Here is a 20,926-nt window from a genome sequence, read left to right as displayed (position 1 = left end):
ATACACAGTTCAAAAAATTTGTTTCGAACGTTGCCATGCTCCACAAAACAATACCTCACACCCAGGTATATTACCAACGAAACCTTTATTCTTTACCGTTGAAGTATACAAAAGAACATCGATGGATTTGCGTTCATTTTCTGAACGCAAACGGAAATGTCCAAATAGGGGCGAAAACAAAGTGATAGCAGTCCTTCAGGGTGGTTTTTATCACAGTTGGGAGCTTCAGTATGGTGTGTGTCCTACACGAGCATTTATCACAGCTTGACACTTACATGGTATGCTTCATATAAGTCGACGGAGGTCACATTGCGGTATCAGGTCCCATTCTTCAATGACAGCCTGTTCGAGGTTTTGGAGAGTCTATGGTGGAACATGACGCCCACAGACATTTCTGTCAAGTCTATCCCTTACATGCTCGAAGGGATTAAGTTCGGGAATCACTGCTGACCATTCCATCCCTTGAATGGCCAGTGCTCGCAAGACAGCTCTGGAGATTCGCCCTGGCATTGCCGTGCATTAGTACGAATTCAGGGCCAACACCGTATGTAGCAACCAACACATGCTGTAGCAATATCTGCTCGATGTACCCCGCAGCGGCAAGATTACCACCGACGACGACAAGATCCGTACGGCCATCAATACTGATGCCACCCCATACTATCACAGAACCTTGTCCGAATTGGTCACCTTCCTGGACAACATTTGGCATGTACTGCTCACCACGGCGTCTCCATGCACGTTGACGTCCATCACGCTGTGTCAGGGGAAATCTGGACTCGTCAGTGAACAACACAGGTCTCCATTAGCGAAGTTGCCAGTTGACGTGGGTACGGGCAAACAGAAGGCGAGCTGCGCGATGTTGCTGCGTTAAACGGGGCACTCGAATAGGACTTTTGGGTCATAAGGACACTTCTCTTAACCTGTTCCTTACTTTCTGGTCAGACACCGTGACTCCAGTGACCCTCCTGAGGTCTTGTTGCAGTTCTCTGGTAGTTGCTGAACGACGCCGCATCGCACAGATGGTCAGATATCGGTCATCCTGTGAGGCTGTCATGCGTCCACGACCTCGTCAAACCCTCCTTGTGAACTGGCCTGTCTCACTGTAGCTGTTCCACAAGCGTTGAATAACTGACGGAGAGACATTGGGATCCACAGCCACACGACGAAAAGTCCATCCTTCCTGGATCAACGGGACAGCTGTTGAGACTTGAACCTCGTTAAGATGTCTGATGGGATGCGCTGATTGACGTACAACGTGCTAAAATGACCGAAGTAGTCTGTGTACCTAACAACGACACGCTGACGCACCACTATTCACTTTGTTTAGAGGGGTCACCTGACAGCATAATGCATGGCTACGCCTACAGATGGAGTATAACTTCGATTTGACATACCCATAGTAGCTAAGATGTCAATGGTTGTGAGACCATTGGAATCTCATTTCCCAAAATTAACGTTCACATACCAGACGTTACAAACATGTTCCCCTAATTTTTTGAACTATGTACTTTTACATCATCTTGCATAGTTGTAACGGGAGTTTTAGACCTTCTTGTAGTTAAACTGACGAATGTGTCAAGAAACTTCTACCCCATCCACGCCCAAATCCGAACGCGAACCCCAGCACAAGAAGGAGAAATAGAAGAAGAATGCAACTTTGAGACCCGGTACACCTACGTCAGTCATGTTTGTATCCCCTTACCAGTCTCCACCAAGTGCAAATCCTCATCTTCCCCATCATGAACCCAGGACCAGTACCTCTCACAAGCGCACCTCATTTCTAGTCCCATGGCCAATCATCACTAATCACATAGCAGTAATAGAAGAAACCCTCAACCTCATGCTGTGTGACTGTTCAATTCAATCGCAAGTGTTCCTCATCATCAATTATCATCATTGTTAATAAAAATATCATCTTGTATTTTATTCCGTCATCAAATTTCTCTATTAATTACTTTTTGCCCACACCATTTGATTTCATTCTAATAGAATTGTTCAAATTACGGATACATATTTGTATATAAGGTGAGATTTGTCGAAGTATAGTAGATGTTAAAAAGTAACAAGTTCAGAAGCTGGCACAGTTGCGTAAGGCAAACAGGAGCATAGCCAGGGGAGGGCGGTTGCGCGGTTTAAACCCCCAAGAGACTTTTACAAAGCCAAATAAAAAATAATTGACAAAAAACAAGTGAAAGGCGACTCAATGGGTTGGCTCTTTTGAACATTCACAGAGGCATAGTTTTAAAACCAACAGATCTCTTGAAACTAATTTCTAAACAGCCTCGAAAGTTCGATTTTAGATTGTAATCTGAACATACCACTCACTGTAGGACTGTTGACCTTGATCATATTATTCTTGTTCTGAATTTTAATGTAAGATTTTATAGTCTACCGGTCCTGCAATCTGAATATCAACATAATTCTCTTGTATCAGTGTCCTTATAATGACACTCGTGCATGCGCGCAACACACATAAACAAGCACCATCATAATGTTATATCATTCTTCTGTTACTATAATCCCCCACCGGCTATCGGTCGATTCTGGATACTCTATTGAAGGCAAGTATTAAGCCACGATGCGACGAAAAAGGACATGTACTGTATTCTCATACGTATTTAACAATTTTCATAGGTGCTATATTTTCAAGACCCGTATGAGTGTTCTTCCTCTGTTATCGACGAGCGTTGTGTTTCACAAAACTCATTCCCATATTTTAAAGATCATATGTGTCTTATAATAGTTCTAAATTCAGTGACCTCGTTTGTAATCTAGTCACAACTCACTAATTTGTACGTAAGGTAATAGGATAGTGTGTAATTGAACTATAGACTACTGATCTTCTGGGTAATTAATTCAAGGACTTCAACATTGGTAGGAGACTTGTAATTAATATAATCACGATTTAAGACATATAAATAATTTCGTAAATACCTTTGCGTGTACTTAGTGGTATTTATTGTACCTTACCCTGACCTCTACATTTTGGCCTAACTCAGCGGAGAAGCTGTGTGGTGCGTTCGGGTGAAAATGGGTCTCAAAGTCTATCTAAAATCAATCAATAGGACAGGATCTAGAATACATATTTTATAAATTAGAAGTCATGGAATTAAAGGGTGGAAGCAATGTATTATCAATATCGCATGAGAAAGTATGATGACTTTATAAGACAAAAAATTTAAAACGCATCAAATTTACAAAATTATACAGAGAAATTCGACGTCACGAAGTGTGAATCGAAACACGTGTCTCGAACCCAAATGAAAATCATCGTGAGTGGAAATACGGTGGTATCATCGCATTTTTGCGGAGTTAAATCTACGGATGGCACGAAGCCTCAAATTACATCGTTACTGCAATTGACATACAATTACAGACTAGCACATCTCGACCTACTGAACTCGATAGCTGCTGTCGCTTAAGTACGGCCAGTATCCAGTATTCGGGAGATAGTGTGTTCGAACCCCACTGTCGGCAGCCCTGAAGATGGTTTACCGTGGTTTCCCATTTTCACACCAGGCAAATGGTGGGGCTGTACTTTAATTAAGGCCACGGACGCTTCCTTCCCATTCCTAGCCAAAAGTCATTCGGTGCGACGTAAAGCACCTTGCATCTCGGCCTAGTTTTAAAAAATCCGATCTAGTCGGTAAACATACCGTATATCAAAAACTGTCTTGGGACTGACACATATCCCCTAAAAGAACACTGAACTTAATATCATGGGATCCACCCGATAAACTGGAGAAGATGGAACCTCACAACCAAAAATCCAGCTGGTGTTGTAATCCCGTTATAAAACGCAGCACACAAATAACAAAGATAAAACGAAATGCATACACAAACAACACAGTATACAATGAAACACATCCTGAAAAAATAAAACACATAAATACAATTGATGTCGTCATCTGATATCCTGATCTCGAACTCGGGATATCACCAGCTGTATCTTGCGCACATGGCAGGTGTTAGCCGACTAGGCTTGGCAGTATCAGCTGAGCAGTGAAAGTCATTGAGCAACGAAATGGAACTATAAATACGGACAGACCTCCCCTGTCTCGGTCAAAAACACAGCGGTACCGTGCGTACGCCCATTCATTTACCACGCCTCGGGCAGCCGGCATGAAACTACCTGAGTCTTTTACAAACATTTATCCTCGTGGCATACGGAAACGAGATTCATCTACCACATTGACACAGAAGTGATACAAGTAAGTCCTCTTTGCATTCCACAATTTGCGTCACAATAAACGCCACGTCAGAGCTCACAATTGGTCTGCCCAGAGCCGTGGTATGAAGGGAACAGTTTGGTACAAATAATGGTACATATAATGGAATTACACGTACGTAGATATGTAGGACAGTCAAGTACATCAGTAGGTTGAATTTGGATCCAAGGAGATTCACGCTGTTTGTAAACGGACCACTAATACAAGGGCGTGCGTCATTACATGCCAAAGAAGTATTGGTCTAGTAAACAATATCATCGTGACATCGTGCTGTCTGCCGCAACTCGGGCTAGTAAATAATATCATCGTGACATCGTGCTGTCTGCCGCAATTCGGGCTCATTATGTCTGTGCTGACACGTTGGAAGGTAGTATTCAGCATTTTTTCCTCGTTCAGCTAGCAATGGAAAGGAAAATGAAAGAAACAACCGTGGAAGAAAGGACTCCAGTGCGACTATTTCAAAAAGGTCAATCTTTCAAGGACAAAAGTGAAATTGATGGAAAATCTGTTACAACTGTTAAAAATATTGTATACAGGTACAAAACAACAAAGACAATAGAAAATAGACCAAGAAGTGGCCGCCCCTCGAAGTTATCAGTACAAGACAAACGGCAAATTGTGCGTGAAGTGGCCCAAAATCCTCAACCAAGTGCGCTGAAGATAGTTACTGCGTTACAACAAGATGTAGAAGTGCAAGTGTCATTTGAAACCATCCGAAATGTACTACGCGAAAGAGGATATGTGGGCAGAACAGCCCGTAGAAAGCCGTACAGCAGTAAGGCTAACAGGAATAAGATGTTTGCATACGCTAAAGAGCTATGAGGATTGGAAGACAGCCGTTTTTTACCGATGAGAGTAAATTTACCCTCTTCAGGTCAGACAGACGACTGATTGTGTGGAGGAAAACGAATTCTGAACTTGAGGAGAAGAATCTGACAGCTACTGTGAAACATGGAGGTGGTTCCATTGATGGTGTTGGGTTGCATGAGTGCGAATGGTATAGGTGAATTAGCCTTTATTGAATGGACTGTATGCTGTATGCTTAGTCGTCAGCCCGAAGGCTGGTTGGATCCTCAACAGCTCCTCCATCAGCTGTCATAGATGGCCTAGGCATTACTGAAGAGGCGTACTAGGGAAATGAGGAGTGAGGTAGTTTCCCATATGGTTCACAAATCATACATGAACATCCTCAAAGACATCCTCCATCAAGTGTACAAAAAATGGGGCTCTCAGCAAAGTATACGTTTACGCAAGATAACGACCCCAAACACACAGCTCTGAACACGAAGCTATGGCTGTTATATAATACTCGGCGTTGGATGGAAACTCCACCACAATCTCCCGACATCAACCCCATCGAGAATTTGTGGCACTATTTGGAGCAAAATGTGAGAAAGCATGCAATATCAAACAAAGCTGACCTGAAAGAAGCCTTACTCACCAAATGGAATGACATACCATAGGAAACCACGGATACCTTGGTACGATCGATGCCAAATAGGTCAGCTGAGATTATAAAGACGAAAGGAGACCCTACCAAGTACTGAAACGTTCACGAAAGATCAAGAAACTGCGTGGTGTTAATTCAGACCAATACTTTTTTGGTGGCAAATGAAAATGATTGTTTTAAGTTATGGTTTTTTAGTTATCCTCTAGAGACCCACGGTCATATTTGTTTCATGAAATATGATTCCCTGAATTAATTTTACTCTTTCAGGCTTGAAAATGGTACTTACATTTTTTAGGGTTTCCATAGTGGCAGGAGGGGATGTATCATATATGATACAGTGGGTCTGTATCAAGAACAAACATTTATTGTAAGAAAATGTATTTACATGATAACACAGGTTAAAATAAGCTCTTTTGTAGCCTTTTACTTGTTAGAACTATCAGACAATGAAAGGATGAATTTTAGGGTTGCTTTTCCATACCCATCCATCAGGCAATTCCCTCATGTGGTATGGAAATCACGGAAGCAGTTCCTTTGGGAAGTGAAACATAGAAACACGTTACAGTCTGTGCATCTGACATATGTTAGTGCAGAACATCCGGGAGCTCTACACCTTGATCTTGACTTCTGTTGAGTCATCATTTCTGGTAAATGCATGGCATTTCTTGACCTTTTTGCCAATGGTGGAAGTGGCTGGGTTGGGGTTCGTTTTCTTTCTTCTTCTCCTACTTCTTCACCTTCGTCCTCACTTTCACTTTCTACACTTTTCCTAGTGACATGAGAGTAGATGAGATGCTCTGCAATACATATCTTGAATGAGAAATAGGTTAGAATGTCTTTCCTTAGCCACTTATTTTGCATAGCAGCCATTCGATACTAGATCCAAAAGGGCTGCCAACACAAAATCGAAAAATTGGTGGATTGTTCTAATTGTCCACTTATTAGTCCTGTTTCTCATAGCATATCTGCTGAGGATTCTGTCCAAGAGATCAACACCTCCCATGTTGTTGTTGTACATTTTGACTAGGAATGGTCGAGGAATACGTATGTACTGACCATCTTTCTTTGACCAACGCCTGCAGTCTTCAATGGGAGCAACACCGTAGTCTGTTGAAATTAAATGAATGGGGCGATTATCATACCATTTTACTATAACCATCTTTTCATCTGCTCTTACAAATTGGTCACTTGCACCTCTCCCTTCGCGCTTCATATCACCATCTCGTTTCAGTGTCACAGATTTTGGAATCCTGTTTACCATGATTGTACCACAAGCTAAAATGGACCTGTGGGTAAACAACGCATCAAAGAGAGTCATAGATGAAAAATATCTGTCCATAAAAATGGTTGAACCAGAAGGAAGAGAGTCCGAGAGTTTAAGTACAACCCTTCCTCCAATGTCCATTTTCTCTGGGATATGAACCTTTTCTGACACACTTTCCCTTCCACCTCCTTCGTACAAGGTAAAATCTAAGGGAAGGCCACTGGTACTTGTCATAACAAAGTTTTTTAACCCAACAGGTTGGGGTTTTCCTTTCACATACTGTTTCATCTTCACTTGGCCATGAAACGGTATAATTTGTTCGTCTACAGACACCTTCTCAGGACGAGGATGTTGCAAACAAGTATTTCTTATTCGCGTCAACATCGGTCGCACCTTCCAAAATCTATCGGCACTCGTAAATTCCTCACTGGTAGCCTGATCATCAACAACTTTGATATTGCTTCTAATTGTATAGAACTTATTCCTACTGATATTGCCTGCAATGAGTGGGTATCTGGTCTTTTGTTCCCAGCACATCCTTAATTTTGGAAAACCTAATAAAGAAGCAACAATGCTGGCACCCCAATAAATCTTCATGTCATGTCCAGTTACTTCCAAAGATTTTCCTGTCTGCAGCACGTATCTTCTGTTGGTGAATTCAGACATTTCTTCAAAAAAGTCATCTTGAAGGTAGTTCTCAAAATATTGATGTGGCTTCTTAACCTCAAAATCAACGGTTGAATCAGTACCTGGGGCATGATGAGATGGCCCCAGAAACCTGAAAAGAAAAACACCAAACCATAAAATTAGTAACAAGATACTTTTTACTGTTTGAACAACAACACACAATGAGATAATCTGTGGAATTTGGCTTTTATCTGGGTTGATTATTTATTAAATGGACCAATTGACAAAATTACTCACTCTGTTTTGTGGCGCCATCGCTGAATAGGATCCCTTCTGGCAGAAATGTCACCATTGGAAGCTGTTCCATCATTAGCATCATCACCATCATCATCATCATCAGAAACTCCTTCTTCCATAACGCCAGTACTAACTGCTGGAGCTTGAATATCAGCCTCAATATCCTCATCTTCAATTTCAATATCTGAATTGTATGGATCTATGCCATCCAACATCTCGAAAATCTCATCATCATCCAGCCCTAACAAAAGAAATCGGAAGATCATGTGTAGCATAACCTTAAAATATCGATATATTTTTATTTTGAATACGTCTGTATGGGCTTTCATATTTGATACGTATTTACCTCACCGTTCTATCGCATTAAAGCCAAAAACATGACGATTCCGAGAGTAAAATTCTAAATACTAAATCACAGACAACCCACGAGAAAACTGCTTGAAAAGTAGCGACAGGAACCCAATGTATCATATATGACACATAAGATATATCTTGGTGTTACACATTGAAATTTTATTGAAAAATTCGTTATTATGATAAAAATATGATCTCAGGAACTTGGAGCACAATTAGCAAACAATCTTATGTTATAAAGAACATAATAATGTATCTTACCGTGTTTATTACTCAGCATCGTTGTTTTGGTTCAATCTCCACCTGATTACAACCTCCCCTGCTATCTACCGGGACAGCGAGCAATGAAAAACAAGCGACGGTTGAATAGCGTAAAGTGTAACGAATGTGATACAATGGGTGCAACCTTCCCAGCATGCATACGAAGCGCCAGAGAAAATAAATTCCCAGTGTATCATATATGATACAAGGGGTCGCTAGAGGATTTATATGGACATGGAAGAATTCTGTCTTTTACAATGCACATGTTTCACAAGATGATAAATAATCAAGGATTCTAGTATATGTCCATTTTTATCATCATTCCATTCGATTCCTCGTCCTCACATATAGCATATCTCGACAGACCAATACTTTTTTGAGCCACTGTATATCTGAGCTCATTCTGGCCTCGCATCTACCCTCTATGGATTCACATCTCACGAATATGTCTGTTGCGTATAATTCAAAAAGGTCCTCGCTCATCACAACAGTGGAAATATCTCACTGGTCTCGCCCCAAGCTGAAAACATGCTCTGTTCAACTCATGCACTTCCTGACATTAACTATATGGTATTCGATACCGGGTTCACCGTTCGAAACTCTGGAGGTGATCTTACCTCCTAATCTAACTGAAGATAATGACATCAATAACCCTAGCACCCGAAATGGCACTTAAAGGAACTACATAAAAAACATAACAACCACTAAACTAATATTACCCTCATACCATCTTAAGCAAAGCTAATAAAACACATGGCTGGCGCGTGTCGTCAGCCCCAAGTTAAATTAATTATACTACACTTGAAATGAAGATGCTTAAGGCATTGGACTTACGAAATTAAATATATATGGTTAATAATAAGGAAAAGGGGCATGAAACTAGTCTACAGCAATACATCAGGCTTAAAAAATTGCAGTTTAACTCATCTGATATCTTCCGCCATTGCCTCGGGCCACTGTCCGGGGCTCCTTATAGAATTTAGACCATCCTAGAGCTGTGGACGTTAAATCTGGAAGCCTGGCATTCGACTCCTGGGAGCGTCATCACTGCTGCCGTATGCTCCTTTCTTGTCTTCTCTCCAAGTCCTTGAAACTGGCTGCTGCAATTAAATATTCTTCCTTACTGCCTTCTACGTGTTGCGAGCTAGGAGAGATCGTTTAGCTAATCTCCTACTTATGATATTAGTCCCGTCGCAAGTAGAGCCTATTACGGTATGAAAACCGGTCGCAAGTTCTTTAGGCAGAAAGCCTTTAAGCGAACCGCACTAAAATGACAAAATTCATGTAGTTCAGCTATCATCTACTCACAGTACATGCTCCGGTGAGCTAGTACATATCCTATTAAAAACTCTCTCAACACTTTGTTTATGGCAATATTACAGGCACTTTGTCTCGAAGTTTTACGCGAGTGACACGTTCTCCGCACTGGTCTGCAAATTACAAGGGGCGAACTCCTCGGCTGGTTCCCCTTGATAGAAAAGGCTGTTTCCGTTACGGATGGTACATCCCCGTTCTCTCTCCAGACAGTCTTTGTGTACTGGCTGCTTGTCGTCGACGGTCGTTTGAGTTTTAGGGAGGAAATCCTAAAGTTGCTTGCTTGTCACCGCAATGATGCAGGTAGCCCTCCATAAATTAAATCAACATGTTTTAGTGTCCAACAAATTATATAACTGTTATTCGTATGGAAAAAGCTTGGTCTAATAACTTGCTGTCAGGCCTGAAGTGCTCATATTTGGCTACTTGTAGTTGGCACTACTCACTCCACGTGACAAATTCAAATCTCTCTCTCCTCCTCTCGCGATCTCCTTTCTCTCTCTCCCTGGCTGGGTAACGCTATCTCCGGGATCTTTACCAGTAAGTTTGAAATAAATCTTCCTTCCCGGCCGGGGTCTTCACAAGTCATCGCACAGACTGGAACTTGCGCTATGCGGACGCCTCCTCCTAAACCACAGAGTTCGGGCTCTACATGGTGCTATATGTGAATATACTGGTTGTATAAAATGATGCTAATTTGGACCGTGAACTGGTGATACGGTACATTATGATAATGTTTGTAGTTATTTGACATATTTGTTTAGTGTATGATTATTGAGCCATGTCCTGTTTTTTTCCTCGGCATTATATCTCTTGTGGACAGTCTCCGCGGCTCAGGCAGCAGCGCTCAGGCTTCTCACCGCTGAGATCTGTGATTCAATCCCGGTCGCTTCATGTAAGATTTGTGATGGACAAAGCGGAGGCGGACAGGTTTTTCTCTGGGTACTCCGGTTTTCCCTACCATCTTTCATTCCAGCAACACTCTCCAATATCATTTCATCTGTCAGTCACTAATCATTGTCCCAGAGGAGTGCGACAGGCTTCGGCAGCCGGCACAATTCCTATCCTCGCCGCAAGATAGGAGCTTCATTAATTCCATACCTGACCCGCTCGAAAGACTGGAAACAGACTGTGGATTATATCCCTGCTATTGTTCACAATGTTTTGGTATTGTTGCCTCGTTGTTGACTTGTATATTTTGGCCAGCGTTGCTGAGTTTGATTTGAGTCAAAAATCGAGAGTGAATACTTTCAGTTGTCACGAAAATTGAACGAGAATTTTGGTTTTGTGCATAATTAAATAATTTTAGATTAATCTCTTATGATAACTGTTGATAACGTAAATTTAATTTTTCATATCTCACTGGAGATAAATTTCAATGTTAATTTAATTTTTCAGATATTTTTGAACGGGAGCATCTGATGATTCTCACTCACGAGCATTTCAACATTAAACTAAAAGTATTAATTAGTTAATCACCAACATTTTGAAGAAGAAATAATTTGTTAGAAATTATAGAGATTTTTTTACAACGCTCTATTTGCTTGTTAAACCTACGTTTGGATGTTGATTTAAAATTCGCTGTAATGTAGCCATAATAATAGTAATAATTTATTTATTTACTCGTGTCAGAAGCATACTTAATCATACAGTTAAAAATAAAGTAAAAATTAAACTATTTACAAAAATTAACAGACAAAGGAAATAGACCAAATTTACTGTACATCTAGATGGTGTTTTGCCAAAACTGAGCCACACCTAGGGCGTTGTCATCAGCAAGCATTAACTCTTGCTCTGAGCATGGAAATGGGCAGAGAGGACATTGATACATATGGCTCACTGTTTGTTCTGTCCGACTCGTTGGCTGAATGGTAAGCGTACTGGCCTTCGGTTCAGAGGGTCCCGGGGTCGATTTCCGGCCGGGTCGCGGATTTTAACCTTCATTGGTTAATTCCAATGGCTCGGGGGCTGGGTGTTTGTGCTGTCCCCAATATCCCTACAACTCACACACCACACATAACACTACCCTCCACCACAATAACACGCAGTTACCTACGCATGGCAGATGCCGCCCACCCTCATCGGAGGTTCTGCCTTACAAGGGCTGCACTCGGCTAGAAATAGTCACACAAAATTATGTTTGTTCTTCACCACAATCGTACTTGCTGTCCTCTGATGTGAAGCCCCATAACTTAAGTGAGGACGTAGCCCTGCCGACACCAGTTCTTAATCAGTTAAGGGACCTCCAAACATTCCAGTCTTCATTGTAGCCAGCCGGAAGTTGTTCACGCTACTCCATCCATTCATGTTGCTTAGATTTCCACAAGGAAAGTCTTGCCTTATCTGGTGGTCCTTTCAGGGGCTTTGATGTCTGGAGGAAACATTTCCTGGATTTCAGCCTAGATTGAGATTGTTGGTGACCAAACAGCGGGTGAGCTTCAACCTTCAGTCGTTCTTGATCAGCAGCGACTTCTCGACGAATACTTGGAAGTGCAACGCCAGCAAGACAGTATAGCTTCTCAACAGGGGTAGGTTTCAGGCATCCTGTGATTAATCTACAAGCTTCATTTAGGGCAGGGTCCACAGTCTTGGCGTTGGATAATCTATACCACACAGGGGATGTGTATTCTGCAGCAGAGTAACACAGAACCAATGCAGTGGTTCTAAGAACTTGTGGCTTTGCACCACAGTTTGTACCTCTCACCTTCCTCAGAATGTTGTTTCTGGCACTGACTTTGTGTTTGATGTTGGAACAGTGATTTCTGAAAGTGAGGGAGCGGTCCAGCGTTACCCCTAGGTACTTTGGTGTGAAAGAATGTTCCAAGGGGGTTCCATTCCAGGAGACATGTAATTTCCTTGATGCCTCTCTGTTCTTGAGATGGAAAGCACAAAGCAGAGATTTTGATGGATTCGGCTTTAGGTGGTTAGCCTTGTAATATGTGCCTAATTGCCTAATTCCTTCAGAGCACTGTCAAGAGTTAGTTCTACCTCTTCAAAAGTTGCACTCTGGCAGGCTAGTGCAAGGTCGTCTGCATATATGAAACTTCTTGTTTTGTTAGGGAGTGGTTGGTCATTGGTATGAATATTAAATAGCAATGGAGCCAGTACACTTCCTTGGGGCAATCCATTTTTCTGTGATCTCCATCTGCTGCTTTGTCCTTGAAAGTCAACAAAAAACCTGCAGTTCTGCAACAAGGTTGACATCAATCCGGTAAGTTTTGAATCTTTCATGATTGTAAAGGTCTTATGAAGCAGTATACGGTGATTCACTGTATCATATGCAGCACTGAGGTCAATAAAAGCTACCCATGTAATTCGTCGATTTTCAAAACCATCCTCAATGTACTGCATGAGGTTGAGAACTTGTGCAACAGCATTCTTGCCTGGTCTAAAGCCTGCCTGCTGTGGAATGAGATTTTTGTTGATAGTCTGGATGAGTCTGTTGAGTATCATCCTTTCAAAAATCTTATATAGGTGGCACAGAAGAGATATTGGTCTGTAGTTCCTGGGGTCTCTGCTGTCCTTTACAGGCTTCAGAACAGCAATTACAAGTGCTTTGCTCCACAATTTTGGAATCTGGACATCTCTAGGCAGTTATTATAAAACTTAGCAACCGTTCTTTCATGTTTCTTCCAAAATTCTTTATTTGCTCAACTCACATATCATCCAGATCTGCAGCTTTATCTGATTTGCACTTGATTATTGCTTTTTCCAACTCAGTGAAATTGGAAACACTAACTTTTCATTTAGTACACTTCATAGGCAAGGTAGGTGATAGAGTACTTTTACAAGTGTATATTGCCATCTCTTAATTAAATCACATTTTCAAAACTTCCTGCTGTGGCCTTGATTAATGTTGCAAGCCTGCCCTTTGGAATCTACACCCATTCTTCTTGAAGGGCTTCCCACAGGTCATGTAGGGTGTCAGGAAACTTCTGGTAGACCCTTCGTTCCAATTCATGCCATAGATACTCAATAGGATTCAGATCCAGACTATGAGCACATAGGCTATACCATTATAAGAATCTGTTTATTTGGCTTCTTTTAAGTGGTAAAATAGGGTGACTGGCCCTCTCTTACACTTAAGAACATTTACAAAACTTAACTTATCTGCAGATATATCAACATATAATTTACTAGAGTTGCATTACATTGACACTCACACATTCTCACTCTCACATGTACAAAATATTTTTTTAAATTTTTTGCTAGTTGCTTTACGTCGCACCAACACAGATAGGTCTAGGAAAGGCCTAGGAGTTGGAAGGAAGTGGCTGTGGCCTTAATTAAGGTACAGCCCTAGCATTTGCCTGGTGTGAAAATGGGGAACCATGGAAGGCCATCTTTAGAGCTGCCGACAGTGGGATTCTAACCCACTATCCCCTGGGTGCAAGCTCACGGCCGTGCACCTCTAACCGCACGGCCAACTCACCCGGTACAAAAGATTTGAGCTAATATACTGTACATTTACCATTATGAACTAACAATGCTCATTCACACACACACAATAAATGCACACATTACACAACTATCAACTATCAACTAGGTCTACATATACAACAAAAACATGCCATTCACACACTCATCTGTACAGTAGCTTTCAACAGGTGATCTTGGCAAGATCTTTGAAATTTTGTTCATGAATCACTATCCATGATATTGGCCAGTTGGGAATTCCAATGTCTGGAACCAACATTAACAGAATTTTTATATGTAGATGAATGGTGAAGAGGAATTGCATTATTGTTACAGATATGAAAGGAAGAGAGAAAATGAAATTTAGAGAAAATGCACTGAGGCAAATTGCTATGTAGGAGTTTGTGCTTTGATTCAAGCATATAGTATTTACATTGATTTTCATGTTTTAGCCAGTAAAGTTTTGATTGTAAGGATTTATCCAAGTATTGTTGTACATATTGGGTAGCATGCAGGTCCTCAAACTTATTCCCAACCACACTGACACAGAATCTGCCCAAAAAAAAGGTTTGTCTGGGTAAATACAGGATGGTCAGAAATGACATGAACCAGGTATATGAACGTAACAGGGCTGGTCATGCTGATAAATAATTTGAAAGAATAATTCGATATCTCACAACGTTGTAATTTTAGCAACTTCTCGGGTTAGCCAAACAAAATGCTTCACGGGCAAATTTGAATGGACTTAGCGCAGCACTGTTGCTAAATCTGTACATGATTTAAGAACGGCTTGATGGCCTTGTGGGGAAATTAGCATCAAACACAAACACACTGTTGGTTTCAGTCAGTGTCACTGTAGCGTACTTGCTTTGGAGCGACCCTGTCAGCTTTGAGATCTGAATTCAAACCGCTCCACAGGCAAAGTTTCATTCTTTGACTGGTGCTCTCATGCAGGTCTTAGACCACATACAGATTTAGCAGCACAGCCTCGCAAAGCCCATTTGAATTCGCCCGCAAAGTGATCTAATTGGCTAATTCCAGCAGCTGATAAAATGACAACAATATGAGATATTGAACCATTTCTTTCAAATTATTTATCAGCAGGACCAACCCTATAATGCTCTATACCCAGGTCACATTGTTTCCAACCACCCTGTATATGTAGAGGAAATATACTTCCCCAGTCCTCCTCCAACCTCTTTTTCTATAATCTGCTGTTTGGTGACCAGAAAGGGACTCATTAGTGAACAACACATGCTCCCACTGTTGTATTGTCCTGTCACAGTTGTAATGTAGTCAAGTAAGTTTGGGACCTGCAGCATGTTTTTTTTTGGAATGGTGGCTGGCTTCCTCTAACCTTCTTTGAACAGTTCTCTTGCTGATGTTCACCCCTCCAACTTGCTGGAGTTGAGTTTACATTTCAGTGGCAATAGTAAGATGACCACAGATAACTTGTAGCGATAGGAACTAATCATTCCTAGCTGAAGTGGCTATTCTTGGACCCAAACCCCACCTCCTGAAATAAAGTCCAATTTTCCTGTACCTACAATTGTACTATTCTGGAAACTGTTGAAACAGTAGTTCTCAGCATTTGTTCAACTTAACACATGCCTCAACAATCTTCCACCAAGGTGGCAGCTCTGGCACCATCCTCAGGACTTGACAAAATGTTTTCTCTTGAGAAGTGGTTTTGAAACAGACAAATAAGCTTAGAAATCCATTACACTGAATGGAAAGCACTTCTAAATGGGTGAAGAGCAGAGGTGAGTGAAGAAAGTGAATAATAAACTTCATTGTACTCTTACCTATAAAAACACTTTTCAAGCTACAGGAGAGGAAAAAAAAAAGAGATAACGAAGATCACAATGACAGAGTCATAAACGACATTTAATGCATTTTACAGGAACATAAAAAATAACCTTTCCTATCTGGAAAGACAAAACAAAGTGATGAAGTTCATGTTTAGTGGGCAATTACATGTAATTCCTTCATATTTACAATTTGTTGCTTCTTTCCTGCTGGTCATTGTGTTACCAACATTTGCTGAATCATGTATTTATTGTATATCCTTCTTGGCTAACATTTTCTTCTTTTTTCAAGCTATAGAACATCCAGCGAAGTGATGGATTATGGAAGAAGCCATAGTTGGGTGGTTTGAATCAAGGCCAGTATGTTTTGACGATTATTGTAACTGTGAATCTCTTGCAGTCTTCCCATTTGCTCATCAAAAAATTGATAAGTTGGTGCTCTAATTCAAATAATGAAACTTATTCAAAGAATTTTGAACACCAAAAGTCATGCATAATACCAGATAACATTTACACATAAGAATTACATAAGGCTGATAAACTTGTAATACCCCTTTTTGAAATATAAAAATAAAGGTCAATCACAATAGGACCAAGGCCTATAAATGTATCAGTCAGTTACTGAGAAGTGTTATCCCATCCCACCCTTGTTAATGTTATTGTTATACTGTGTTTTTCTGCTGAAAAAATAAGGAGACAAATATTCATCAAATAAAAATGATCAAATATCAAAATTTTATGAAATATTTGTAGCAAAAAATTACTACAGGTATATTTATTTCATCAGTGGAACTAAATACAGAAATAAATTATGACTGACAAAACAGTAATAGATTGACTTTCACTCTAGAAATAGGTTACAGAATCAGAAAATGAGAATTCTCTTTTCCATAATCTATTATTTAGATGTTTGTCCAATGAAAGTTGTTATTTATTTTGGGTGTTTTTCACATCCACCCTGCGGATAAATCACAGACACAGCTTATTCATTCAGTAAGTGCAGCACATTATAAATTATGATGTATCACATGACTTACATTGGCATTAACTGTAGTTATGATTTCCACATTTCCAACTTCCCTATATATAATATTGATGGTATTTTGCAAAAATGGGCATTATCAACAAAATTTCAACTTTCTCGGAGTTGTAAAGAAGATTTTAAGAATGCAGATTTTGATATTTCACCAAATTTCTGTACATCAGTATTTGCAGAAATTTTCTGGATATCCACTGTAAAAGTGACAAATTGGATTTATTATTATTTTGAACACATTGCAATGAAATAAAAGAATTATACAGGTTACTCACCTGGATATTTTTAAGAAACAATGGATTACTTAGGTCACAATAGAAAGTTTCATAAATAAATTTCTGAAGTAAAAATTGAAAAATAAATGCGAAGTGGCATTAAAATTTTAAATAACCATTTATAATAATTATGCAAGTTGGGTATTGTATGAGCTCTTACATTCATCGCTATCTTCATCATCTGTCTTGGATAAATCATTTTATGATTGTTGATTTATTTGGCAACCCCAGATAACATGAATGACATCTCTCTGGAATGATTCCTTTCACCCACAATCCTTTCAGATCCATGTATTTTTCCAAGGACATCGGTAACCTGGTTGTGTTATGTTTTGTTGGCCCGACTAGTTGGGAGGATGACTGAGGTTGGCCTTTGATATTTCCTAATAGGACTCTGTGTTCTTGAGTGTCTGGGGTCATGGAATATTTAAGTTGCATTGCATCATTACCACATTTAAAACTTGCACTTCTTATATTAGTAACATAAAATTTTGAGCGACATTCACAGTGTAGTTGTTTTGGGAAAAGTGCTTTCTTTAACATGATCCCATGGAGGAAAATCTTTGTGAGTGCTTATCACAACTTTATATGGCCCAGATACCACTCTTGAACTTCCTATCCAAGTAGGCCATTCAGAATATTGGAATGTACAGAAACCACAGTCATATATGTGGTGTGTTTGTTCAAAAGGTGTTATTTTCACTTCAAGAAGAATATTCAGTATTTTGTCCACATGCATGAATACTGTTGAATGCCATGAGCAATCCAGATGAGAAAGATGTACTTCTTTAAATATTGTACCATACACGGTCATGGATACATTCCACATGACGTTCCTCAAAAAAATGTTTCTTGCATTTTTCCCATGGTTTTCTTATGGTGGAAATAGCGCCTTCTGTGTAGACACTCCTCATGTGAATGTCCTGATAGTAGCTAGTTGATTGTTATGTTTCTTACAAAAACAGCAGTGTTTACAAAATGTTTAAACATAGAAAGAACAAGGTGATTCTAATTGGTTCTAGACAATTATCACAATTCATTGCTAATGAAATTAGATACCCTCATTCTTCAGTTTTCAGAAGATAATCATGATGGGTGGCTGTTCCGTTCCTCCCTCTTTTGGCATTGCATTAACCGCAAATGCAACAAAAGGCATTTTGTGTGCTGCTCTTGTATATAGTAAAATTATAAGCTGCATATTTTCTGTCACAATATAACAAATTATAGTCTCCATAAGAAGTATTATAAACTTTCAAACAAGAAACACAGAATGCCATCTTTCCCACTAGATTTCTGATTGCTTAAACTTTTGTCCAAATTACACTGGTTTGCTGTATAATGACGTACAGATTCACTGATTTCTTTTTCACCTCTCTCCAGCATAGGTTTCTGTTCATATGTTAAACACAAAGGGAACTTGTCCTTTTCCATTGCATGAGTACCTACCTGTTATAACCATTCTTTCAAGTTCTCTCGAAGACATTTCTCAAAACACACTTGTCATTATCTTCTTGGCTTTTAGGTCTATAAATTCTGCAAATGTTCTCAAGAGATTTTGATTCAGCTGGGACGTACTTCTTGGTGGATTAATTTCTGCAGTAATGTTATGGAACGGCTGACAAGCTTTCACTCAACATTTCCACTTTATGTCACAAATTTTTCATGCATTTTATTGGCAGCAGTCAGCATCCCCCTCACGTAAATTTTAGCTGTTTTGATGGAAGATTTGTTATCCCACGTATATCAGACAAGTTTTTCAGACACGGTAGGTCTATATCCAAAGTTTTCAGTAAAAAATTTTTAATTCCTTTGATTTTATATGTCATCTGTCCATTTTCTTTTCCTTGGTAATCTTTATATGCAACATATCAATTCATCGTGCCTTGTAGGATCTCCTAAAGACTAATACTCATTAAACAGTGATAATCTGTCATTTTCTGATATTTTATTACAGCATTTGGACAATGATTAGGCTACACAGGGGTTTGGTTGTTAAAGTTTCTCATTTCTTACTTTTTCTTTGCAATCTAGGTAACTTTTCCACAGTCCTTTCTCTCTGATCTACTAATAGCTCATTTCTTCCTCTTCTTTCTACTTTTCCCCACTTTTCCTTCAACATCATTTTCTTCATTTGGCTGTACATCTTTGTCCACTTCACGACTTCTGTCAGAACCATCATCAGACAGCTAAAAGTCAGGATCATTTCCACTATGACTAGAATATTGCCCAGAATTTCCACTTTGGTTAGCTATAGAACACCATCCATTGAACATTCCCCAATAACTAGAATATCATTGACACTGACTACACAGGTACTGCCATACATATGAGTATGAGGAATGTCTACTTCTTCCTCAAACACAGCATTGCTATTTACATTTGAAGTGCTTCCACTATTTACAGAATTGTTCAAAGCCTCTCTATGTTTATCACATTCAGTGGCATCACTTTCTAACATTGCACTGAACACACTGTCAAATCTTGTTTCAGCTCCAGTTGTCAAAGATTCAAGTAACTTAATTCTTCTCACCTTCTGGACATTAAACTTCAACTTCCAGTATTACTGGCCTAAGTATATGTAACAAGTTTCAGTTTTACTATGGTTTAATTTTTCTCCTTCATCTTTAACTCTAGGCATGATGATAGTGGTAAAAATGCAATTGTAAGAATCACCTAATGTAACACTGAGGTACAGGAAGCACTCAATAAAACCAGTCAATAGTCACTAATATATACTGTAAGAATTCAATTAAAATATTATTGCTCCATCTCACAGTGTCAACAAGAATAAACTTTCATCCCAGAATAACAATGACTAGCAAGGAACAAGAAATTAGTATAGTAATGGGGCAGATGAGGTTCATCACTAGTCCATCATAATTGCTATTATTGGAATATAATGCCCTTTTTATACTTCAAGAATTTTATTCTCCCATTGATAACATCCCTTTTCAATACATTATCTACAGTTCCATAGCAAATATATCAATGACATTTTTACCATTCAATCCCTGACAATATTCTGAGAATTTTGATGTAATAAACTTATTTTAGCCAAAATTGCTGATAATGCTCTTTCTGCAATACACCATCGATATATATATGCGTACCAGTGCAGTAAATGCATTTTAGTTTTAAAATATGTTCAGGGTGCTACTTTAACAGATTTCTTTTTCTCTGACATTTCAACAACAAGGTACAGAGCAATACCCAGTGCCAGGTTTGCTAGCAACACATATAACTTAACATATGTATGCAAATAAGAGCTGTAAGCATATGCAATAATATATCCCAAAGATTCCCATAAGCGGAAATTGCTGTAGGCTGCTTCTTCCTTATTTGGGAACAGGATACCACATACAGCTGTAAACAAAGAAAACAATTTCATGAAAAAGAGATTTATGAATAATACTACCTACTTGAGAAAAGTATGTTGTACATATATTATGTGATTGGTCAATTTTAGGAGAAAATTTCACCAGAAGAAATTTGTAATACCATACTGGTATTTAACAACTATAACCTGACACAAGAATTCAAAATCTGAACTATACCTTTGCAGAATTAAATGTATAATAGATATGTTCAATAG

The 20,926-nt window shown here is 39.4% G+C and overlaps 1 protein-coding gene across 2 annotated transcripts in view; it reads right to left on the bottom strand.

Annotated features, from left to right (window-relative positions):
* Positions 1 to 16,081: 16,081 nt before the first annotated feature.
* Positions 16,082 to 20,926, bottom strand: part of LOC136864463 (UNC93-like protein) — a 355,393-nt gene continuing 350,548 nt past the window's right edge. For both annotated transcript variants that reach the window (XM_067141480.2, XM_067141481.2), the window contains exon 7: positions 16,082 to 20,697. In XM_067141480.2, the coding sequence (XP_066997581.2) occupies positions 20,480 to 20,697 (218 nt within the window). In that variant the 3' untranslated portion in view covers positions 16,082 to 20,479. The remainder of the gene's footprint in view (positions 20,698 to 20,926) is intronic.

The sequence above is a fragment of the Anabrus simplex genome, chromosome 2 (genome assembly GCF_040414725.1).
Source record: "Anabrus simplex isolate iqAnaSimp1 chromosome 2, ASM4041472v1, whole genome shotgun sequence".
In the NCBI taxonomy this organism is placed as follows: Eukaryota; Metazoa; Arthropoda; class Insecta; order Orthoptera; family Tettigoniidae; genus Anabrus; species Anabrus simplex.
This window is presented reverse-complemented; position numbering and strand designations above follow the sequence as displayed.